This window comes from Halichoerus grypus, chromosome 3 (genome assembly GCF_964656455.1).
Source record: "Halichoerus grypus chromosome 3, mHalGry1.hap1.1, whole genome shotgun sequence".
Classification (NCBI taxonomy): Eukaryota; Metazoa; Chordata; class Mammalia; order Carnivora; family Phocidae; genus Halichoerus; species Halichoerus grypus.
Window position 1 is genome coordinate 135,939,457 of NC_135714.1, and position 19,482 is coordinate 135,958,938.

Consider the following 19,482-nt stretch of genomic DNA (forward strand, 5'->3'; position numbering starts at 1 on the left):
GTCATCAATTTTTATCCACACTGTGTTAGATAACAAATATTCAACTGAATAAATTGATCAAATTGGCTTTATTTAATGATTCATGAATCGAGCAGCATCCAAGCTAGCAAGTAGAAAGAAGCTCTGTTGAGCCATAGAAAAGGAAAGGTTTCTAGGGGCACCTGGGTGGCTCAGTAGGTTAAGTGTCTGCCTTCGGCTCAGGTCATGATCCCAGAGTCCTGGGATCGAGTCCCAAATTGGGCTCCCTGTTCAGTGGAGAGTCTGCTTCTCCCTCTCCCTCTGCCCCTCTCCTCTGCTCATGTTCTCTCGCTCTCAAATAAATAAATAAAATCTTTAAAAAAAAAAAGAAAGAAAAGTTTTCTAAAGGCAGAGAGGGAACCAAAAAAAGGAAATTATTAACAAAGAATGCATTGTTTTAGGCAAGGTTGCCCTCCTAAGAGAAACAGAAGGGGGTTATCAGCAGATTACCTCCTAGTGCTGACCGAGAAATTTCAGGTTGGCTGGTTAAAGGTCACATTCCTGGGGAGTTAAGACTGCAGTTAGGTTAGGTATTAAGTCTCGGTTTGCTGATGTGGGGATTAGCACCAGTGACACCATTTGGGGCCTACTGTCTCCTTTTTAACACTAGCATCATTACATCATTTTTTAGCTAGAAAAATCACTTTTTTAGTAAACATATATATCTGTCATCAATGCTGCTCATGCAGCAATACTAACACATAGGAACCCATAGCCCCTACCCCAGTGTTACTTAAGGACAGCACTCATTACACGACCTTGGGATACCTCAAGAGAAATCGGAGAATCAAACTTCAGTGGGATCATTACTCAAGTATGAAAAACCATTCTGCTCACTGCCCCAGACGTCCTTAAAAATGAAGGAATTAAAATATAGAAACACATATACCAAAAGCTGTTTTCTTAAAAATGCTAAGTTTCCAACTTTGCAATTTTGGCTACAATTCTTATGTTCTATGTTCCTGCCTTCTGGTGGGAGGAAGTAATGGGTGGGAAGAAGCAAATGCTTTGGGAAGTCGGAAGGGAAGGTAAAAGCTAATTACTAAAAAGCTTGTGTGTTTGAAGATGTTGCTGTTGAAAAAGAGATCTCCCCGGAAAAGGTATGTTCTATCTTGGGGAAGTATAAGCAGGTTTGTCCCGTTTCTTTCTGCATTCTAAAATTCCCCACATCTATCCTGATATCACCTCTTTTTCTCCTCTTTTCTCTCTCTCTTTTTTTTATGTGTGTGTGTTGTGTTGAGGTACAATAAGGTAGAAAGGGAGAGAAAAGGAATAGATTAAGAAAAAGAAAAGAGGGGCTCCTGGGTGGCTCAGTCAGTTAAATGCCCAACTCTTGGTTTCAGCTCAGGTCATGATCTCAGGGTCCTGGGATTGAGCCCTGCCTAGGCCTCCGTGTTCAGAGGGCAGTCTGCTTGAGGTTCTCTCTTCCTCTCCCTGCCCTTCTCCGCCCCCACCCCCCGACTCCCGCTTGCTCTCTCTCTCTAAAATAAATAAATACATCTTTTTTTCCCAAGATTTTATTTATTTATTTGAAAGAAAGAGAGAGAGTGAGTGGGAGAGAGAACACAAGCAGGGGGAGTGGGAGAGGGAGAAGCAGGATCCCTGCTGAGCAGGGAGCCCGATGCAGGGCTTGATCCCAGGACCCTGGGATCATGGCCTGAGCTGAAAGCAGATGCTTAACCACTGAGCCACCCAGGGACCCCAAATAAATAAATCTTTAAAAAAAGAAAAAGAAAAGAGAAGCAGCATAAATAACTACACTGTGTGAATTTGTTGGACCTAAATGTTGCAACCAAGGCCATATACAGTGAACCCCTTAAATTAGAGAGCAACGGTGAGGGACAAAGGATTAGCACAGGGCCCCAAACCCGTGATTTTAAGCACTGCACTGTAAGTTAATGGTAAAAATGCAGCACATTGAAATAGTTCATTTGTAAAAGTTCAGTTCAATACAGGGCCTGCTAAGAACCAGAGTGAAGGAAAATCAACATCTACTGGCACTGACCCAACCCCTTAATCTCATAAATTTCCTAGCAGCTGTGAAACACTAACCACAGAAACAGCCCTGTGTTCTGGAATGCTGTCACCTCACCTGATTTCCATTGCTGTTCTCTGAGGTCTGGGTGGATGTCTCAGAACATGAACATGAACATGGGGTGTGTACATTCCCCTCCTACAAAGCCAGCAAGGCGCCGGCAGGCTGCAAGGAGAACTTCTTCAGACCTTTGCAAACCACTTCCTCCCTTGCTCTGTAGATACACAACAAACTTGCTTATAAAAATAATTAATGCCTCAACATAGCCAGAGCCAAATGACTTATCTTACTTGTTTTATTTATAACATTTATAAATATATAAAAAATCATAACATAAATATGAAAATTAATTTGTTTTTTAAATTAATTTTTAGTAATATTTTAATGATTTACAATGCTCTCACTTATTCCATAAGTAACAAAGCAATGAACGTAAATTTCAGTTAATAACTACTTCTGGTTGTTATTTTAATGAATTTTTGTATAGCTCACGCAATTCTGATGTAAGAGCCTCAATAATGGAAATGAAACAGACAACAGAAAAATAGGTAGTAAACAGTAATAACTAGATATTTAAAGCCAACATCACGCAAAAGTTGGAATTCTGTAGGTAGACTATCAACTGATAAATCATGTATTTGACTTAGAATGTGAAAATAATTTTATTATTTTAACTCTTTAGTAATTTTTAGTAATCTGTTTCACTTAAACTTCTTAGAAGCAGTTTTTCCACCTGTAAATGGAGATGACAATAATGATCAGATAGAATTATGTGGACAAAATAAAGTACCTACTACAGTGTAGTAGGTATTTGCTAAGTATAAGTTTTCTCAGTGCTAAGTGCTAATATTCAATTTCTCTGCTAAAATGGGGGAATCGAGGGACGCCTGGGTGACTCAGTTGGTTATGCATCTGCCTTCGGCTCAGGTCATGATCCCAGGGTCCTGAGATCGAGTCCCACATCGGGCTCCTTGCTCAGCGGGGGGCCTGTTTCTCTCTCTGCCCTCTGCCCCTGCTTGTGCTTTCTCTCTCTGTGTATCTCTCTCTCTCTGACAAATAAATAAATGAAATCTTTATAAACAAATTTTTTTAAATAAAATAAAATGGGGGAATCAAAATCTCTCACAAAATTCTCCTTTCTTATATCTAAAGGTATGAACCAAGTTTTTAAAAATAAAAACTTGCCAAAAAGCCAACAAACACGACCAAACCAGGAAAGGGGGACAAGCCAATGCCATAAACCGAAACCTGACAGCCAAGGAAACAAATAGAAAATTCTGCACTCGATCTTAGCCAAAAGGCCAAGAAGCGATACAAATAGATAATTCTGGAGCCCAGAAGAGTAGAACATTTTGTAAGGCTCCTGACCCTGTCCCCAGAACCCACATGGGAGATGCAGAAAAATGTTGAAAAGTGTCATCATTTCTGTAGCAAGACCACAAAACTAAACTACACTGAAGCTCAGTTTCAGAAAAAATGCACTGCTTTGTTCTTACTCTTGAGATTCCACTTGAGCTCCCAAAATGCTGTAAATGTCCAATCACACTTAAACCATATTTTAATCCAATAATTCAAAGGGTCTCTGTATCTATCAGGGTTTTAATGCATAAAACAGAACCCATTCTAGGTATGTTAAGCAGAAATCAGATACTTAAAAATTCCCAGTCTGGCTGGGACTGGGCATCCGCAAGGCTCCCCTTGGTGCCATTGAATCCAACAGCGCACCAACACAGCTGCAATCCAGAGACTGAGACAGTGGCTACCACCACCACTGCTGATCCTGCCGCCCTTACCACTAGCACAGCTGCCTCTTCGCACCCACAAAGTTGCTGGTACCCAAATTGCCCTGCCGCTGCCGTGATTGCCTCTTAACACGGCATCTCTGTTTTAGACATACCAGCAGGAAAATGATCTCCACCTTTCTTCTAGCAGCCACAATATCTGTGAGTGCACCCCATCCTGGCCGTGAAGGAGATGAGAGATGTTATTGTAAGCTTTTCAGTCTCTGCTTTCCAGGAACACACCAATGAAGGGGGAATTGAATGGAGGTTGAGCAAGTCAATCTACAGTATCCACCACAGGTCCATTGCAGCTCTACAACACAATGGCCATGTTCCTCGTGATCTACCCCTTCAGTGACTCAATCAGTACCCATTAGGATTACCCTCTCAACTTTATTTAGCCTAAGGCAACATTGAGTCTGGATTCAGTCAACAATCTGGCAAACTACTGCTTGAGCTAGCACACTGAATCCAGAAACCTGTATTAATGAGCTTTGCCCAATCCAAGTTCTAGTCTCTCCTCCTGGTCTAGCACGCTCAGAAATTGTTCCTGCACAATTTCCTTGGGTTTCTGTTTATCTAAAAGAGCAAAATCTTTTGGTATGTCAATCTTCACTTTCTAAGTCCAACTTGTCCTTGGCTTCTGGGATGTGCTTACAATAGGCTGGGGGTCAAAGAAGAATGCTTAAAGTGTGGGGTCTGGAGAGACTTCATAAGTTATTCACCTCAAGTAAAGTAACTCACATGTCTCCCACAAACTACAGCCAACCTCATGGGACAGGGGAAGGGAGCTGCTTCTGCTGAAGGAGAGGTTGCATGGGCTAAGGATTTAGAGTATTCAAATTCAACTCAACACATTCAAATGTCCCATCACAGTTCACAGGGTCTCCTTCCAAACCAGTGTCCTCATGTTCACTTAAAAGAGATAACTACACATGAATTAGGCTTATACTGTAAACCTGGTAACCCATTGGATCAGATTCTATCTGATTTGAGGTTACATCAACTCTGAGACCACAAGAGATAAAAGATTATCTTAGAGTGGTCATGGAAGCTCCCTGGTTCTCTGAACTTTTTCGAACTGATAATGTTAAACCCCGGGCATATCATTTCCTTGCTTTAATCTCTCCAGGATATCTCCATAGCTATCTTATTCCATAACCCTTGAAATTCCTCATTTTCATTCTAATGATTTATCATAACAACCACTTTGCCAGAGTGTAGCCTTCTAAGAGGCGTGTCATAAGGGAGCCATAAATGATCATTTAAGTAACTCCTTTGTCACAGTGTGCCATAACATTTGAGCATCCTATTTTCTGATAGTAACAGTATTGCCATTATCTTCAAAACCAACCAGGTCAGATCATCAATCCAATGTTTCCATCCTTGAGAGTCTTTATCCACAATCTCTTCTGGGAGAAGGAAACAGAAACCACTCTAGATTAGGGTCTGGGGAGGAGCCCTTAAGAAAAAAGAGATTTCATACAAAGAAGAAGGTGTTTATAGAATCATTGTAAAGGCTATAGAAGCAGGAGTTAAGAGTGGGGACAAATCACCACATGCAAGCTCAAGATCGAGAAGCACCTGCTACTGTTGCCACTGGTCACTAGTACTGCTAATCATCTCTTTACCTGTGAAACTGAACCGTGAGGCAGGCTACAGTAACTGCCCCAACTCGCGCTAGAGACCCACAAGACGGGTATCTACAAACGTCCAGTCTCACTTGCGTGCATCCAAACGGTAGAAACATATCTATAACAAGAACCCTAGCTGCTCGAGGTCTGGACAACATAGATTTGAGTTACCAACTTCTAAAGAACACGAAAGCATTCTAAACCCAGTATAGAACTGAGGAGGAGCAAACTGCACAAAATCCACCATGGTTTCAATAACTTGTAGTCTCTGTTTGGCCGTACAAGCTCAGTCTCTCCAATTTCTTCCCCTTCTTCCTGTTTCTCTGCCCGAGAAATCATCCTCATGATGTCAAAGGCTGGGGAGGCACCTTGAACTGGTTCCTGGGTATTCGATGGCTGGTATTTGCTATTTCTAGGATGTTGTTCCTGGCCACCTAGTTACTGGTGCCCAGCTGGGGTCTCCCGTTGAATGGCTTTAACCTCAGGCAATAATGGCCAGCACGGGGCCTCCAGACGACTCTACTTGTGCCACGGCACAGCCTGGTGACATCGGCCCCAAACACCATCAAGTTTCTGGAACTGGAGCGTGCACCCTGTGGCGACAATGGCCCAGAGCTGTGCACTGTGGAGTTTGTGGACAGGCCAGTTACCAGTGCCACCCTGACCCCCAGTCATCCCCCTCCACACCTGCCTAATCAACACTGGGGGCTGGACTATGTCTGATGGCTAACCACTTTGATCCTTTGGAGTTTCAGCCTTACACATATCTCACATATCCCCCCAGGTAATGCCAACATTCACTGGAAAGTTCGACTGGAAAATAGATTTAGCATGTGCATTTTCTCCGGAGGTTTCCGGGCAGCCTCGTGGTGCCCAACCCTCCACAGGCGAGGGCCCGCCGTGAATGCGTGACGAGCGTGGTGGCACAGGAAGGCACGATGCGTCTGCCTGGTTGGAATGAAAGCTTTAAAGGTGTTCCTGATTTTTATTTTGGAGGAATCATGTTGTCTTTTGTGAAATAAAATTTGTATTCAAATGAAAAATAAAAATAAAAATAACGGTTTTACCAACGCAGTTGGTAAACTTGAGGGCCATCCATCACTTATCTCCCTCTGAATTGAGGTCTCATTCTATTACTTGGCTACCTTTATTTTGAAGTCTTCTGTAACAGACAAGTTTTAAAACTAATGAAGCATGCTAGAAGAAGGAGAATATTTTAAATACAATGTTTAAATAATCTCTTCTTTTCATGAGATTTCTTTACAAAAGGAAGTCAATTTTACGAGTATAAATAGCATTTATGTTACTATACCTTTCCTTTTCCAAAGATGATCTTCATGGAGGAGTTAATGAGTGTGGAAAAATAAGAAAATAACCTGGAGAAGGGGGGAAATCATACAAATTATATTTCTTCAGATATGAGCATATTCCCAGAAATTTAACCTTTCAGTTTCAGGCAGTTTGATAGATTGTGGGGACCATTCACCAATCCAGAGAATTTAGGAGGAGTAACAAGATTATATGGAAAAATATAATGAATTGCATCTCAGAAATGTTGAATTTGAGATGCTTGTAGTAAACCGAGGAACCATGGTTCAAGACATGGATCAAGACCATGTCACCAAATCTACACAACTGTACAAAGTTGTAATATCTGGATTTAAGTCTCAGATTTGAATTACACATCCATGGCAGAAATAATTTATAAAGTCAATGCTAGATTTGGGGCACCTGGGTGGCTCAGTCAGTTAAGTGTCTGCCTTCAGCTCAGGTCATGATTCCGGGGTCCTGGGATCGAGCCCCAAGTCAGGCTCTCTGCTCAGTGGGGAGCCTGCTTCTCCCTCTCCTCCCCGCTCCTGCTCTCTCTATCTCTGTCACTCTCTCTCAAATAAATAAGTGAAATCTTTAAAAAAAAAATCAATGCTAGATTTAATACTAGTTTATAAAAACAAGATAAACTTTATAGTTTTTATCATCTGCTCATATGTTTATGCATCCTTAAAGAGTCCCGGCAACATTCTGAAAAAATTTTAGAACCTCTGGAAAGGATCACATTCAAACTCCCCCAGTAGGGTGAAGGCTTGTACCATCTGCAAAGATCTCCAGAGAAGTTGTGCCTACACCCCCATTCATAGTCCATTCTATCACATGATTGGCTTCATTGTCTCTTATGTTTAAAAATAACTAAGGTCATAAGTAATTTTGAGAAAAAAAAAATTTTCTTTTTTTCTCCCCAAAGAAAGACGTTTACTATTCTTGTGGGTTTTTTTAAATTATACAGGAGCTGAATATCAAAATCAGAAAATATAGATGAGAAAAGATGGTAAGCATTCAGAAGAGAACTCCTCTTAAAACCATCCATGTGACACCATAGTGCCCTTTTAAAAAGAAAAAAAAAAATGGAATGCAATCATGCTGGGCATGTTATTTTTTTCTTCTTTTCTTTAACAATCATGACTGTCTATCCATGTCAACACACCTCCAACATCAGTTTAAATGATAGAAGAAGACTGAGGAAATCATAATTAATATGCTAGGAACAGTGTGTTGTATTTCAATACTTAAGAAAGTACTGTTTCTTTAAATGTGGTTCAAACACTACTTGCTGAAGAATCACCTACAGTGCCCATAATGGAGACTTGGGGACCCATCTGGACCTATAAAATCAGGACCTCTAGGTGGGGGACCCAGAAATTTGCATTTGTCAATAAGCTCCCAGATGATGTTTATCTCCCTAGGTCTGAGAATCTCTTGTTTCTTTTAAAGGGAAGAACTGTTTTTCCCAACACACCAGAATATTTCTGTTTTCTTGAAATTTTCTGCTCTCTGATTTTTATTTTAGGAGACAACAATGGATGGCCTTCGCAATTTGACAAGTATATGACCAATTACTACAGAATGACTTCCTCATATCCCTTTGAGACACGAACATCTGAATGCTGTAAGTAATCAGAAGGATTGAGTCTCCTTTTCCATGAGTTCATAAAAAGATACCATGTTTTTAAAAGTTGGATCCAACATATTTTTTTAAATGGTAAACTATAGTTTTCTAACAGCAAACTCTATTAGACATGCAGCCTTAATTTGGGGATTTTATTTAAAAGTGACTCAGGGATCTTAAGTATAAAAGCAATATAGCATGCCAGATATTGTGAAGTCAGGGTTGCTATCTTATGTCCCTTTTTCACAATCATTATAGACTCTGATACAAAAGAAATTGTAGAAACAGAAGAACAGAGAAGCTGTTCGCATTTTAATATTTGCAAGTGAAAAAGCTTCTGGGGTCTAAACTACTTTAGAACTGCAAAAAAGCCTCATTAATTATAACCTGCTATGCTTAGTCACGTGCTGAAAACTTCCAAAAACACGGGAGGGGCTGTGGGAGGGTATAACCTCAGGACTGACTGTGATATTTTAGAACAGGAAGATCTCATAAACAACTCCTTTTAAAGAAATTTTGTTTATTCTAATAAACTATGCAAATGTAAATTTGTGCCTTGGAATTATAATTTGGTCCTTGGTTAGATAGTGGGAGGGAAGGGGGACCCTTTACAATAATTTTTCCTTTATGTTCTATCACAAATTGTGAAGTCCAGCTTTTTTAAAAAGGTTTAATTTTTTTTTTGTCTTCAGTATTCAAATGAGATTAATAAAAAGCTACTAACAGTCCCCAATTTAAGGGTGCATACATCCATCCTGTAAACCCACAGGCTACTCAGCAGTCTGTCTCAGCCTCACATTTTCTCACAGAGACCAAATTATTTGATCCCTAAAACCTTTTGGGAAAGAAAAAAGGTAGCAGGTATAATTTACCTGCTAATATAATGCAAAAAAATTAATGGATTATGCCATGTTATCTCAAAACATAGTTATTATTTTTTTTTGTTTTATTGGATAGCCTTTTATTTTCATTTCTTAAATTTTAATTGAATCTTTTTATATCTCCTTATTCCCAACTGGATTTTAGGCAATTTACAATAAAAATATGGCTACTAACAGACTTAAGCCATTAGTATAACATATAAGACAAAAAAATCAACAGTGAATGGGGAAAGGAATGGGAAGAAAAATTATATAAGGAAATCCTCACTGAGAAAAGTTCAATACCTGTGTCCAAAGCTTAGTTCTGAATTTTGTAGTCATCAGGCTAAAGAAGGAAGATAATGGGTTACATAACTTTTATAGCTTGGCTTGTAAAGCAAAAACAAACAAATGGTGGGGAAAAACAGATCAAGTCAGCAAGAGAGATAACTTTTTGCCTAATCTTGAACTCTGGGAGAAATGTGTCCTAAGTATAACTAATGGGAAGAATGGAGCTATACATTAAATGATATATCAAAAAAAAAAAATTTATCAGTTTTTGGTAAAGAACAAATATGTAATTTTCAATTAGCATTCTTTAAAGACAGTTCAGGAAGGGGTGGTAATAAAAAAGCAATAAAACAGAATGGAAAGTGTAGTGTAAAATTTGGGGGTGAAACTTAAAGTTCCTATTTTACCACTTTATTTAAATCAGATTATTATAAGGACTTATTGGAAATTAAACTAAGAATGGCTTATAATAATTTTTGGCTGGGTGAAAGAATGTGAGGAATTCACATTTATAAAGTCACCTCTCAGGAACAATATCATGGAAAATATATCTATCATTAACATAGTATTAGAGTTCAAATTTGAGGGATATGGAAAGTACAAAGATTTAGAAAGAATTGTTTGTTTACTCAACCATAGTTTCACCACTCAGAGGCTACCAGCATTAACCTGCTGGCACATTATTCATCTTTTTTATTTTAACATTGTTGAAATTTCCTGTACAAACCATTTTTATCATATTTTCATTTAGCATTTTAGCATAATCAGGTATCCATGCTGTTACAAGCTCCTTTTGAATATACTATATAATATATTTTTAAGTGTCATAATGTGCTTAATCATTCTTTTGATGTTGGATATTTCGGTGTTATTTTTTTTATTTTTCCCTATTACAGGTAACCCTGTAATCAACATATATGAATTATCTTAACTCCATCAGTATAAATGGAAAAAACATGCTGGAAGTAATGCTAATTTCACTCCCTCCATTTTTACCCTTCCTAGTTTCACTCTCAAAACCTCCACCCTCTTTCCCAACCCACATTCTTCCCAACCCACAACACTCATGTTGGATATGGCTTATAACTTGGAGACAAAATCAGTTTTCAGCTTCTGAGATCCACAGCCAAAACGGTTACTTACAACCATAAAACTGTTTAAAAGTCCTTGGCGGAGACTCTGTTTACAGAAAACACAAAACCTAAGTTATGATTTTGATCTCTTATAACCCTGTAAAATAGGCGGTAGAGTTATTTGGGAGGAGAGGAAGAACACCTGTCACCCCATAGCTGAGCAAAGGGATATTTACTAGGTCAAAGTCTCCTATTTACTAGCCAACTGTGCTCATTAACAATCATCCACCAGCTTTGTCATAGAAATCTCTACTTTGCCATTAAGACACTTTTCTGCTCTCTGGAAGCTTTACTGTAAAAGATCAAAAACTGGAAGCCTACAAGCAGAAAATTCTCATAGAAAGTTTTGTTTGTTCTGTGATGTTTTAAAATATTTTGAGTTGGCTATCCTCATTTTTTAAATAGGTAATTATCTATACAACATTGTATTTCTGGCTTCTTATGAGAAAGTTGTTGACTTGGCTACATGTATTCCTGTCCTAACATGACAACCGGAGAAGCTGGTCCACTGGGACATCTGGACAAGGCCTACACCTATTTCACCAGTCCCCTGCAGACATGAGTCTGTAACCTCTGCTCTACGGGTTAGGGTTTCAAAGTAAATGTAGAGGGGAAGCACTCCTCATGGTTCTCGTTAATCAATCATTCCCCACATAGGCAGGAATCAGACTCTATTATACTGAATAACGATCCTATTCTACTATTGAGCTAGATGAACACATCACTGCAAGTCTCTAGTAGACTTTAGAACTATGGGATCACATCTTTAAGACTATGACTGCAGTCCCACAAGATGGCCAAAGTCATACATCCAATTCTCCCTCTTCCTGACACTAGCAGGGAGAATAGAATGGCTGGCTATGCATAAAAAAAGTTCACTCCCATAAATGACATTTTAGACATCCCTACATCCCTACATAAGCCAAAAGAAGATCATTTAAAAATAATCCTTTAAAGAACTCCTGAATTTTCCAGAAGAAAAAAAAAAAAAGAATTCTACCAACACTCTAAGTTCATGTTTAGTTCTCTTTCTCACTAGTTAAAAATGACTTAGTCTTTCATTAAGGGTTTGATTATGCTATTAATAAATACTTTATTCTTAAGTAGCAGCTTTAATATGGACATTAAAGCCCATCACACACTATCATGTCACCCCTGGACATAATCACTCTCCTCGGGTGAGTAAAAGCAGATGACTTCATTCATTTTGCAGTAAATAGAGAAGAGCAGTCAGCTATTTACAGAAATGCATGGGCTGGTAAATGTGTCTGTTTTCTTATCTTAATGTTGTAGCATCATTTTAACATTAAATTAAAAGCAAACTTTGTAACCTTAATTTAAAGCATTGCCCATATTGCTTAGGTAAAACACTTTTGTACTAAATAATTTTCTCATAGCTTTTCATTTCTTTCTTTTCATTACCCTCCTCTTCCTGGTCCCTCACTATCCCCATTCCTTACAACTTCCTCCTTATTCAGTGGTCGGTTCTGTGCCCATGCAATGTCTTTGCCGAGGTTTAAAGGTTGACTGTGATGAGACCAATTTACGAGCTGTTCCATCAGTTTCTTCAAATGTGACTGTAATGTAAGTAGAAAAGAATGGCTTCATCCTGACAGCCAGAATAGCACCTGTAAAATTGTATCATAATTAAGGCCTTGTCATTATTAATGCATTTTTATTCAAAGATGATGTCATTGCTCTCGGTCAATTATAATGATTGCTGCTATTTATTTTACATTTATTAAATGTTAGGCCCCACTCTAAATTATTCTATATATTAATTTATTTAGTCCTTCATAATAAACCTATGGAGTATTTAGATATAGTAACTTATTTAGACCTTCATAATAATCCTATTAATATTTAGTATCATATTTTATCTAAACAAAAGATGTCATCATTTATGTGCTACTAAAGAAAAAAGGCTGCCAGTTAAACTATTATATAGAGTTTTCTTATTACAAGAACTGACATTTATTGAAAGCTCTTTTAGACTTTGTTGGAAACACTCTTATCTATGAATAAAAAAAGAAAACAGGTGAAATAAATTGGATAACATACTCATTTTTATGAATTCACACTTAAAATCTAACTCTTCTGAATCACATTTGGCACAGAGATGTGGATGTTGTTTCCCCCCCCGAGTAACTCAAACTTATGGATGTAGAAGAAAATTATCCTCATAATAAGTGGTTTGTTGATCCAGTACTAATTTGAATTCAGCAAACTTTAGCGACACAGTCACACACATTTGTCTGAAACTTTTCAAAAGAAATAAGGGGAGGGTAGATACTTTAATCCAATGTTTTTGCTGAGTCTTTTGCTTCATCCAGATGTTTTAGTGCTGTATGGTTCTGACTTTTGAGTATATGAAGACAAAATAGGAGTAATTCTTAAGTTTACAAATAAGTCCTGCCTTTGCCAACCCAAACCACATAACAGAGCAACTCATATGCTTGAACTATAAGAGGCAGAGAGAGCTAGAGCTCAGAGTTCCTGTAGACAGTAGTGGCATTAAATTAACAAAATCTGGGTGGGTTTACTCAACTGAGTAAGTAAGACCTAAAGAACTTATCCAAATTGGCAATGAGCTAAGAACATCAAGCAGGTTAAACCACAAAGACTTGTTTTCCGAAGGAGGTGACAGTCCCACCCGGACTAAGGCTAGCATTCTATCCTATCCTCAAGTCACCAGAGCTCTTTTTCATAGTGATTAGTCTTACTAGAAAACAATAATAATATTTTACTAGAATAAAAAAATAATCTGAGGTTCTGTGGAGAGTTTCCATGATTTAAATCATGACTTGACCTGCTCGGTATAAAACTTGAGATGATTTCATTCTATTTTCAAAGAGAAACATTTATCACCCCCACTGTTTGTATCAAATTATCAGAAAATGAGTCAAAGAATACCCTGATGCTGCCAATCTCATTTTTCACTTTCCTAAAAGTAAGAATTGAATCCGTTCTTCTACAACTTAGCTAAACTTTGCATAAGAAAGGAAGAGAGGGACAGAACTGGAGGGATGGAAGAAGATAGGCAATACTAACCAGAAGGTGCATGCCCCTAAAGAATACCCAAAGGTATTCGGATTAAAATTAAAGTAAAAAACTGTTCTGGCTCAGTACATTCATACATACATTCATACAGCCATTAGTACAACCATTCGTACATATATTTATAAAGAAGTGTGTGCACTCCTGTGAGCCACCAGTTTTCAAGCCTTGGTATAGAAACTGGGATGGGACAGCTCCTCGTGAAGAAGGGCTATAGGAAAGCAAGAGAGAAGGAAGGGTCCAAGATGACTTCAGAGTTTCCATCCCGAGTAATAGAGTGGTGGGAGAATGAGAAGACTGGGTGACAGTAAGTGGGAAAGATTAGGACTCCAATTTTAGATGTCTTTTTCAACTTGAAGTTAACAGGTCAGTCAGTAGAAATTCTCAACAGGAATTTGGAGATGGAGAAATAAAGCTCAGGAGTTTGTGTCTGTAACACTTTATTTAAAAAAAAAAAATAGTAATTTCTTGTGCTTTGGGTTGAGCAGCTTGATTCAGGTTGTCCATTTCTACTTTACTCTGCAGAACTCCGACTCAACATCACACCTCGCCCCAGTCTTCGTTCAATTCCATAGAGAAAAGGAACTGTGGGCTTTACAGCAAATACATTAGAAGAGTAAATATCAAATTTTATTACTGAGCTCGTTCCATATTTTGAATTGGAACTCTCATAGGGACTCCAGAAATGGACTAAGTCATATATAAGTATCAAAGAAACCAATAATCCAAGTAATATGTATTGAAGTTGGGATTTTTAAGACATTTCACATAAACGCAATTGAACAAAAGAGACAAACAAATAAATATGATTATTTATGCATTGTTCTGGCTTCCTAAACATTAGTTTTGACTGTGTGAGGGCTGACTATAAGATCCTAGAATTCAATCACTAAACTACATAATCTGATTGTAAGAACTTTATCAAAACTATGGCTAGCTTTGACAATAATAATTAAACTAGGTAGTTTCTCTCTTTCGCATACACACACCACTTTGTAAAGAGTCAGACTTGGAATATTACACTTTAAAACACAAGAATTTATCATATTAAAAAGTTTTTTTGGCTTGTCCTATTCAGTGAGAATAATACCACCTACCTTTTTCCATTTCAACAGGGTATTATGAAAATATGGAGAATGCTATTTGTTAAAATATTTGACATCATTTAGAAAGAAGTAGCCTATAAATCCTAGGCACTATCAATAAAAAAACCAACTTTCTAAGAAACATTACTTAGGAATCCTTAAATGAGCTTTCCTTCCCTCCAGAGTAACCTTCCCACTCAGGTGCAATTAGCCTCTTCCTCTTGGATTCTCTCATAGAACCCCACTTGTGTCTCTTTGAAGCACATCAAACATTCTTCCTTGCGCTATAGTGATTAGGGTCCTAATTTTCTCTACCAGAAAAAAGGAAGTGCCATAAGCTCAATGGGGACCTACAACTTGGCTTTTCTATATATCCTCCAAAGTTCCTAATGGAATATAATAAGCTCTAAACACTGTTTTTTAATTGAAGTCAAAAGAAAATAAATAAAATAAAAATAAAACAAGATGATGGCCTTTTTAGCCCTGGGCTATAAAACTGAAGTCATGGTCCAAAGAAAACTCTCTATTTATAGACAAAATATGTTCTTTGTCAACCAAATAGAGTATAAGCTTCTTAAGAGCAGTGACATTATCCTTTTCTTCCAAAGTGCAAATGGAATTCAACATATGTTGAGAAAATGAATGAATGAATGAATGAACACATTTTTGAAAACACACTAAGCTTAATCCATATTTTTAAATCAAACTCAAATATTCAACCGTTCATTTTTATACAACACAAACATGTAATACATGATGTAAAGCAGAATTGAAGATCCAAGCCAAGGAAGAATGATTAGTAGAACAGGAATTCTCAATTAGCTAACATAAGGAATGAAAGAACATTTAGTGATCGCCTGGCAGCTAAGAAAGATTTCAAGAGAGAGTTCGTAGTTAATCAGCCTTTGGCATTCATTCATTAAAAACCACTAAGTGACTGCTATGTATAGTCCAGAACAGTGTTTCTTAAATTTTTTTTCTTTTCATTACTGCCCCCCCAAGCCCTTTTAGACATTTTTTCCTATTTGTCCCCTGCTGTGAAATTTTAATAGAACACATATACAGTATCTCTGTTTATGTATACCTGTTCTTCATCCATTTAAAAAGGTAAGATGTTTTTTCCCTCCTTAAGAACCGGTTTTCACACCTTGGAGCAATAACATACCCATTGAGAATACATGGTCTCCTAAACTCTAGAATAGCGTTTCTCAAATTAGATTCCAAAACTGTGTCCTGAGGAGTCTGAGAAACTATTTTGCCTTAAGAAGTCTTCATTATCAAGTTTAAGCAGCACTGGTCCAAAGCAACATAACAACTAACACTGGTAGCGCCTACTGTACGATGTGGTCATCACCTGAGTCCTTTTTGCCTATCAAGCATCTCCAAAGGTTTATCCCACAGCGGACAACCTGCACACAATGCAGTCTATTGTTCACTTCACAAGGAGCATCTGCTCCATCGTATTATATAAAGACAGTAACAATTGCATTATATTATTACAGGTCATTTAGTACAAACAGATGCTTTCACAGTTAAAGAGACTGACAAGGAAAGATTATGTATGGTTCATGCAAGAGACTCCAACTGCAATGGTTTGGGTGTTGTTCTGTTTGGTTTGGTTTTTTTGCTTCTTTAATTTTTTTCCCTACTACCTCACATTGCTTTTCTTTAAAAAATTAAAATCCTTCCCAGTACAACCACAATTATGTGGACCTGGTTTGCGGCAAGCTACATATCAAATTGTGATTCAAGTGAATCTATACAATTTACTAGAAATTGAAATGAAATCACATTGAATAAAGACGGTTCAGTTGTACTTACCAATTGACAGTTGCCTTCATAAAGAATTTTGAAAGGAAGTAAAGGTAGTGGGATGTGAGCAATGCAATATTGAAGAATATCAAATTACTTAAGTTCTTGAATGTGCTTTAAACAGAACACACTGTTTTTATTGCCACTTCAAAAACGAGATGCTTTCTAGTGTCTGTTAAATAAAAAGAGGAAAGGAAAATGTAACTGACAACTGTTTTCCCAGTTTCATTACTTTTGTGTTTTGTTAGAATGACAATGTTGTAACCTAAATTTAAGAAAAGATAAATATCTGTAATAATACCAAACTAACAGTTAGACCTAGTTCAAATGGTACTGTGGATATGAGAGTAACATCATGAAATAAAATGTTTCCTGAAGGCTGGTGCTAAAGTAAATAAAGCTTATAATTATTTATACTGTTGTAGTATAAAAGTAAAGAAAAAAACACTTTAAGAACCACAACTTACATTTATTTCAGGTCACTTCAGTGGAACTTAATAAGAAAGCTTCCTCCTGATGGCTTCAAGAAGTACCATAATCTTCAGCAGCTGTAAGAAAAAATTTAATTCCCAGTGTTAAAATTAACTCACATTGTTTTGGCCTATCTCTTCCCCCTTCTGCACGGACCAGCACTACACCATTGTTTAAGTCTAATGCCTCCTCAGGAAATTATTTAGCTGTTAGCTAGAGACTACCAGGCAACTCTTTTTTTTTGAGGAGTTCTAGAAGCCATTCTAGAAAAGTTACAGATACTTATTTCCAAAAAAACTGGAGCACGTAAGTTTTGAGTTCTCCTGCCACACACTAGCCTGTGAAGAATTTTCTTCCACGTTTGCAAATTCCGTCTCCAGCTAAGAGAGCATCTGCGTTGGTGGTATAGTAGTGAGCATAGCTGCCTTCCAGCTAAGAGAGCAAGTTGTGGTGGTTTGAAACCCCAGAGCATGTTGTTTGGGGGACTTCATTCCATTTTCGTATCTGCCGTGCAGCTTGTTTTATTTTCGCCTCAAGTAGTATCTGACGTGCTAGGTTCCCATCAGTTCAGCATTTTCATGTATACTCCAAAAATCCATAATGGCCCGGGGTATGTTTACCTGTTATTTAGTCCAACTCTGTGACTAAATCATATCATACTTGAACTGTTGGGTTTAAATATCCTGTGCCTGAATCATGCTAACTAGAAAACATCCCAGAATTCCTAGTTTCATTTTCATACCTGTGTCGGTTTTAGTTCTGGTTTTACACTGAAGAAACCTCACACATAGATCTATATCTATCTGTACGTTCTTCTTTAAGAAAACAAATAGAAATAGAGCAAAATCAGAAGAAAAATTAATCTACTTCATCCAATGAAATGTACTCAAAACCCAGATAATCTGCAACAAAGTGTGTTTCATATTAAAAAAATAAAAATTTCAATAAAAATGGCTTTCAAAACTTTATTCTGGATGTTTAACAGTCAGCAGAGAAGAGCTTTTCAAAATTAGGCCTTATGTAAAAACTTCAAGAGGCTGCTTCGGCTATTCTATTTTCTGATTTTTGGAGACCGAAGGATTTTTCGGATCCGTAGCACCACCTTACGTCCACATGTCTGAAAGGCGTTAATACTCCCAATTTAGGTATCAAAATTCAGGCTTATATAACACAGTAGTTTAGTATTTTTACACAATAAACATTGAACTAATTTTTTAAAGATTTTCTTTTTAAGTAATCTCTACACCCAAAGTGGGGCTCACACCCACAACCCCGAGATCAAGAGTCATGTGCTCTACTGACTGGGCCAGCCGAGCGCCCCAAATTACTTCTTGAACAGCCAGTTTGTTTTAACTGGTAGATCAAAATAGCCTAATTACAAAAAAAAAAATTCTACCTGATTATTAGAGATATAGCTTTGCTCAACCTCCATGCAATACAGTCTATTAATCACTGATCATTAAAATACTTAGAAACAAATAAATACATGCTAAAGCTTCTCTGTGTATTAGTGAAAAAGATGCATTCCCTATTATGTAATTGGAACCACAGCATGTTCTGTGAAATTGTTAAAAGCATAATAAATTTAATAATAACATTTTTACAATCAAAGTTAGGTTTTCTTGCATGTTCGAGAAATAGGGAACCCCTTTTAGTCAAAATTTCTAATTAACTAAGAATTTGTTCACACTGAGGTTGCCTGGGTGGCTCAGTTGGTTAAGTGTCCAACTCTTTTTTTTTTTTTTAAGATTTTATTTATTTATTTGAGAGAGAGAACATGAGAGGGGGGAGGGTCAGAGGCAGAAGTAGATTCCCCACTGAGCAGGGAGCCTGATGCGGGGCTTGATTCTGGGACTCTGGAATCATGACCTGAGCTGAAGGCAGATGCTTAACCAACTGAGCCACGCAGGCATCCCGTGTCCGACTCTTGATTTTGGCTCAAGTCATGATCTCAGGGTTGTGAGATCGAGCCCGAGTGGGCTCTGTGCTCAGCAGGGCGTCTGCTGGAGATTCTCTCTCCCTCTGCTTCTGCCCCCCCACCCCATGCTCGCTCTCTCTCTCTCTCTCTCAAATAAATAAATCTTTTTTTAAAAAATGTGTTCATATTGGTTTCTTCCTTATTGCTCCTAATATTTATATATATATATATATATATATATATATATATATATATAAACTTCAGAACGCCCTAAAGGACAATGATGACCTGTATTCAGAACAAGAAGTCAGGCTCAAAGCCCTTACTTTGTCATTTCTTACAACCTGGGGCCAGTACACGCAGAGGTACAAAGCTTTGCAAGGGTGCATTTGATGCATTTGCTTGCGCTCTGGTACCTATTTCCTTTGACCTCCAGTTAACCCAAG

At 37.7% G+C, this 19,482-nt stretch overlaps 1 protein-coding gene across 1 annotated transcript in view; it reads left to right on the forward strand.

The window, feature by feature from the left end:
- Positions 1–19,482, forward strand: part of RXFP1 (relaxin family peptide receptor 1) — a 97,510-nt gene that overhangs the window by 49,345 nt on the left and 28,683 nt on the right. Inside the window, 3 exon segments of the mRNA XM_078069364.1 lie at positions 8,311–8,409; positions 12,172–12,277; positions 17,126–17,197. Of these exon segments, the coding sequence (XP_077925490.1) occupies positions 8,311–8,409; positions 12,172–12,277; positions 17,126–17,197 (277 nt within the window).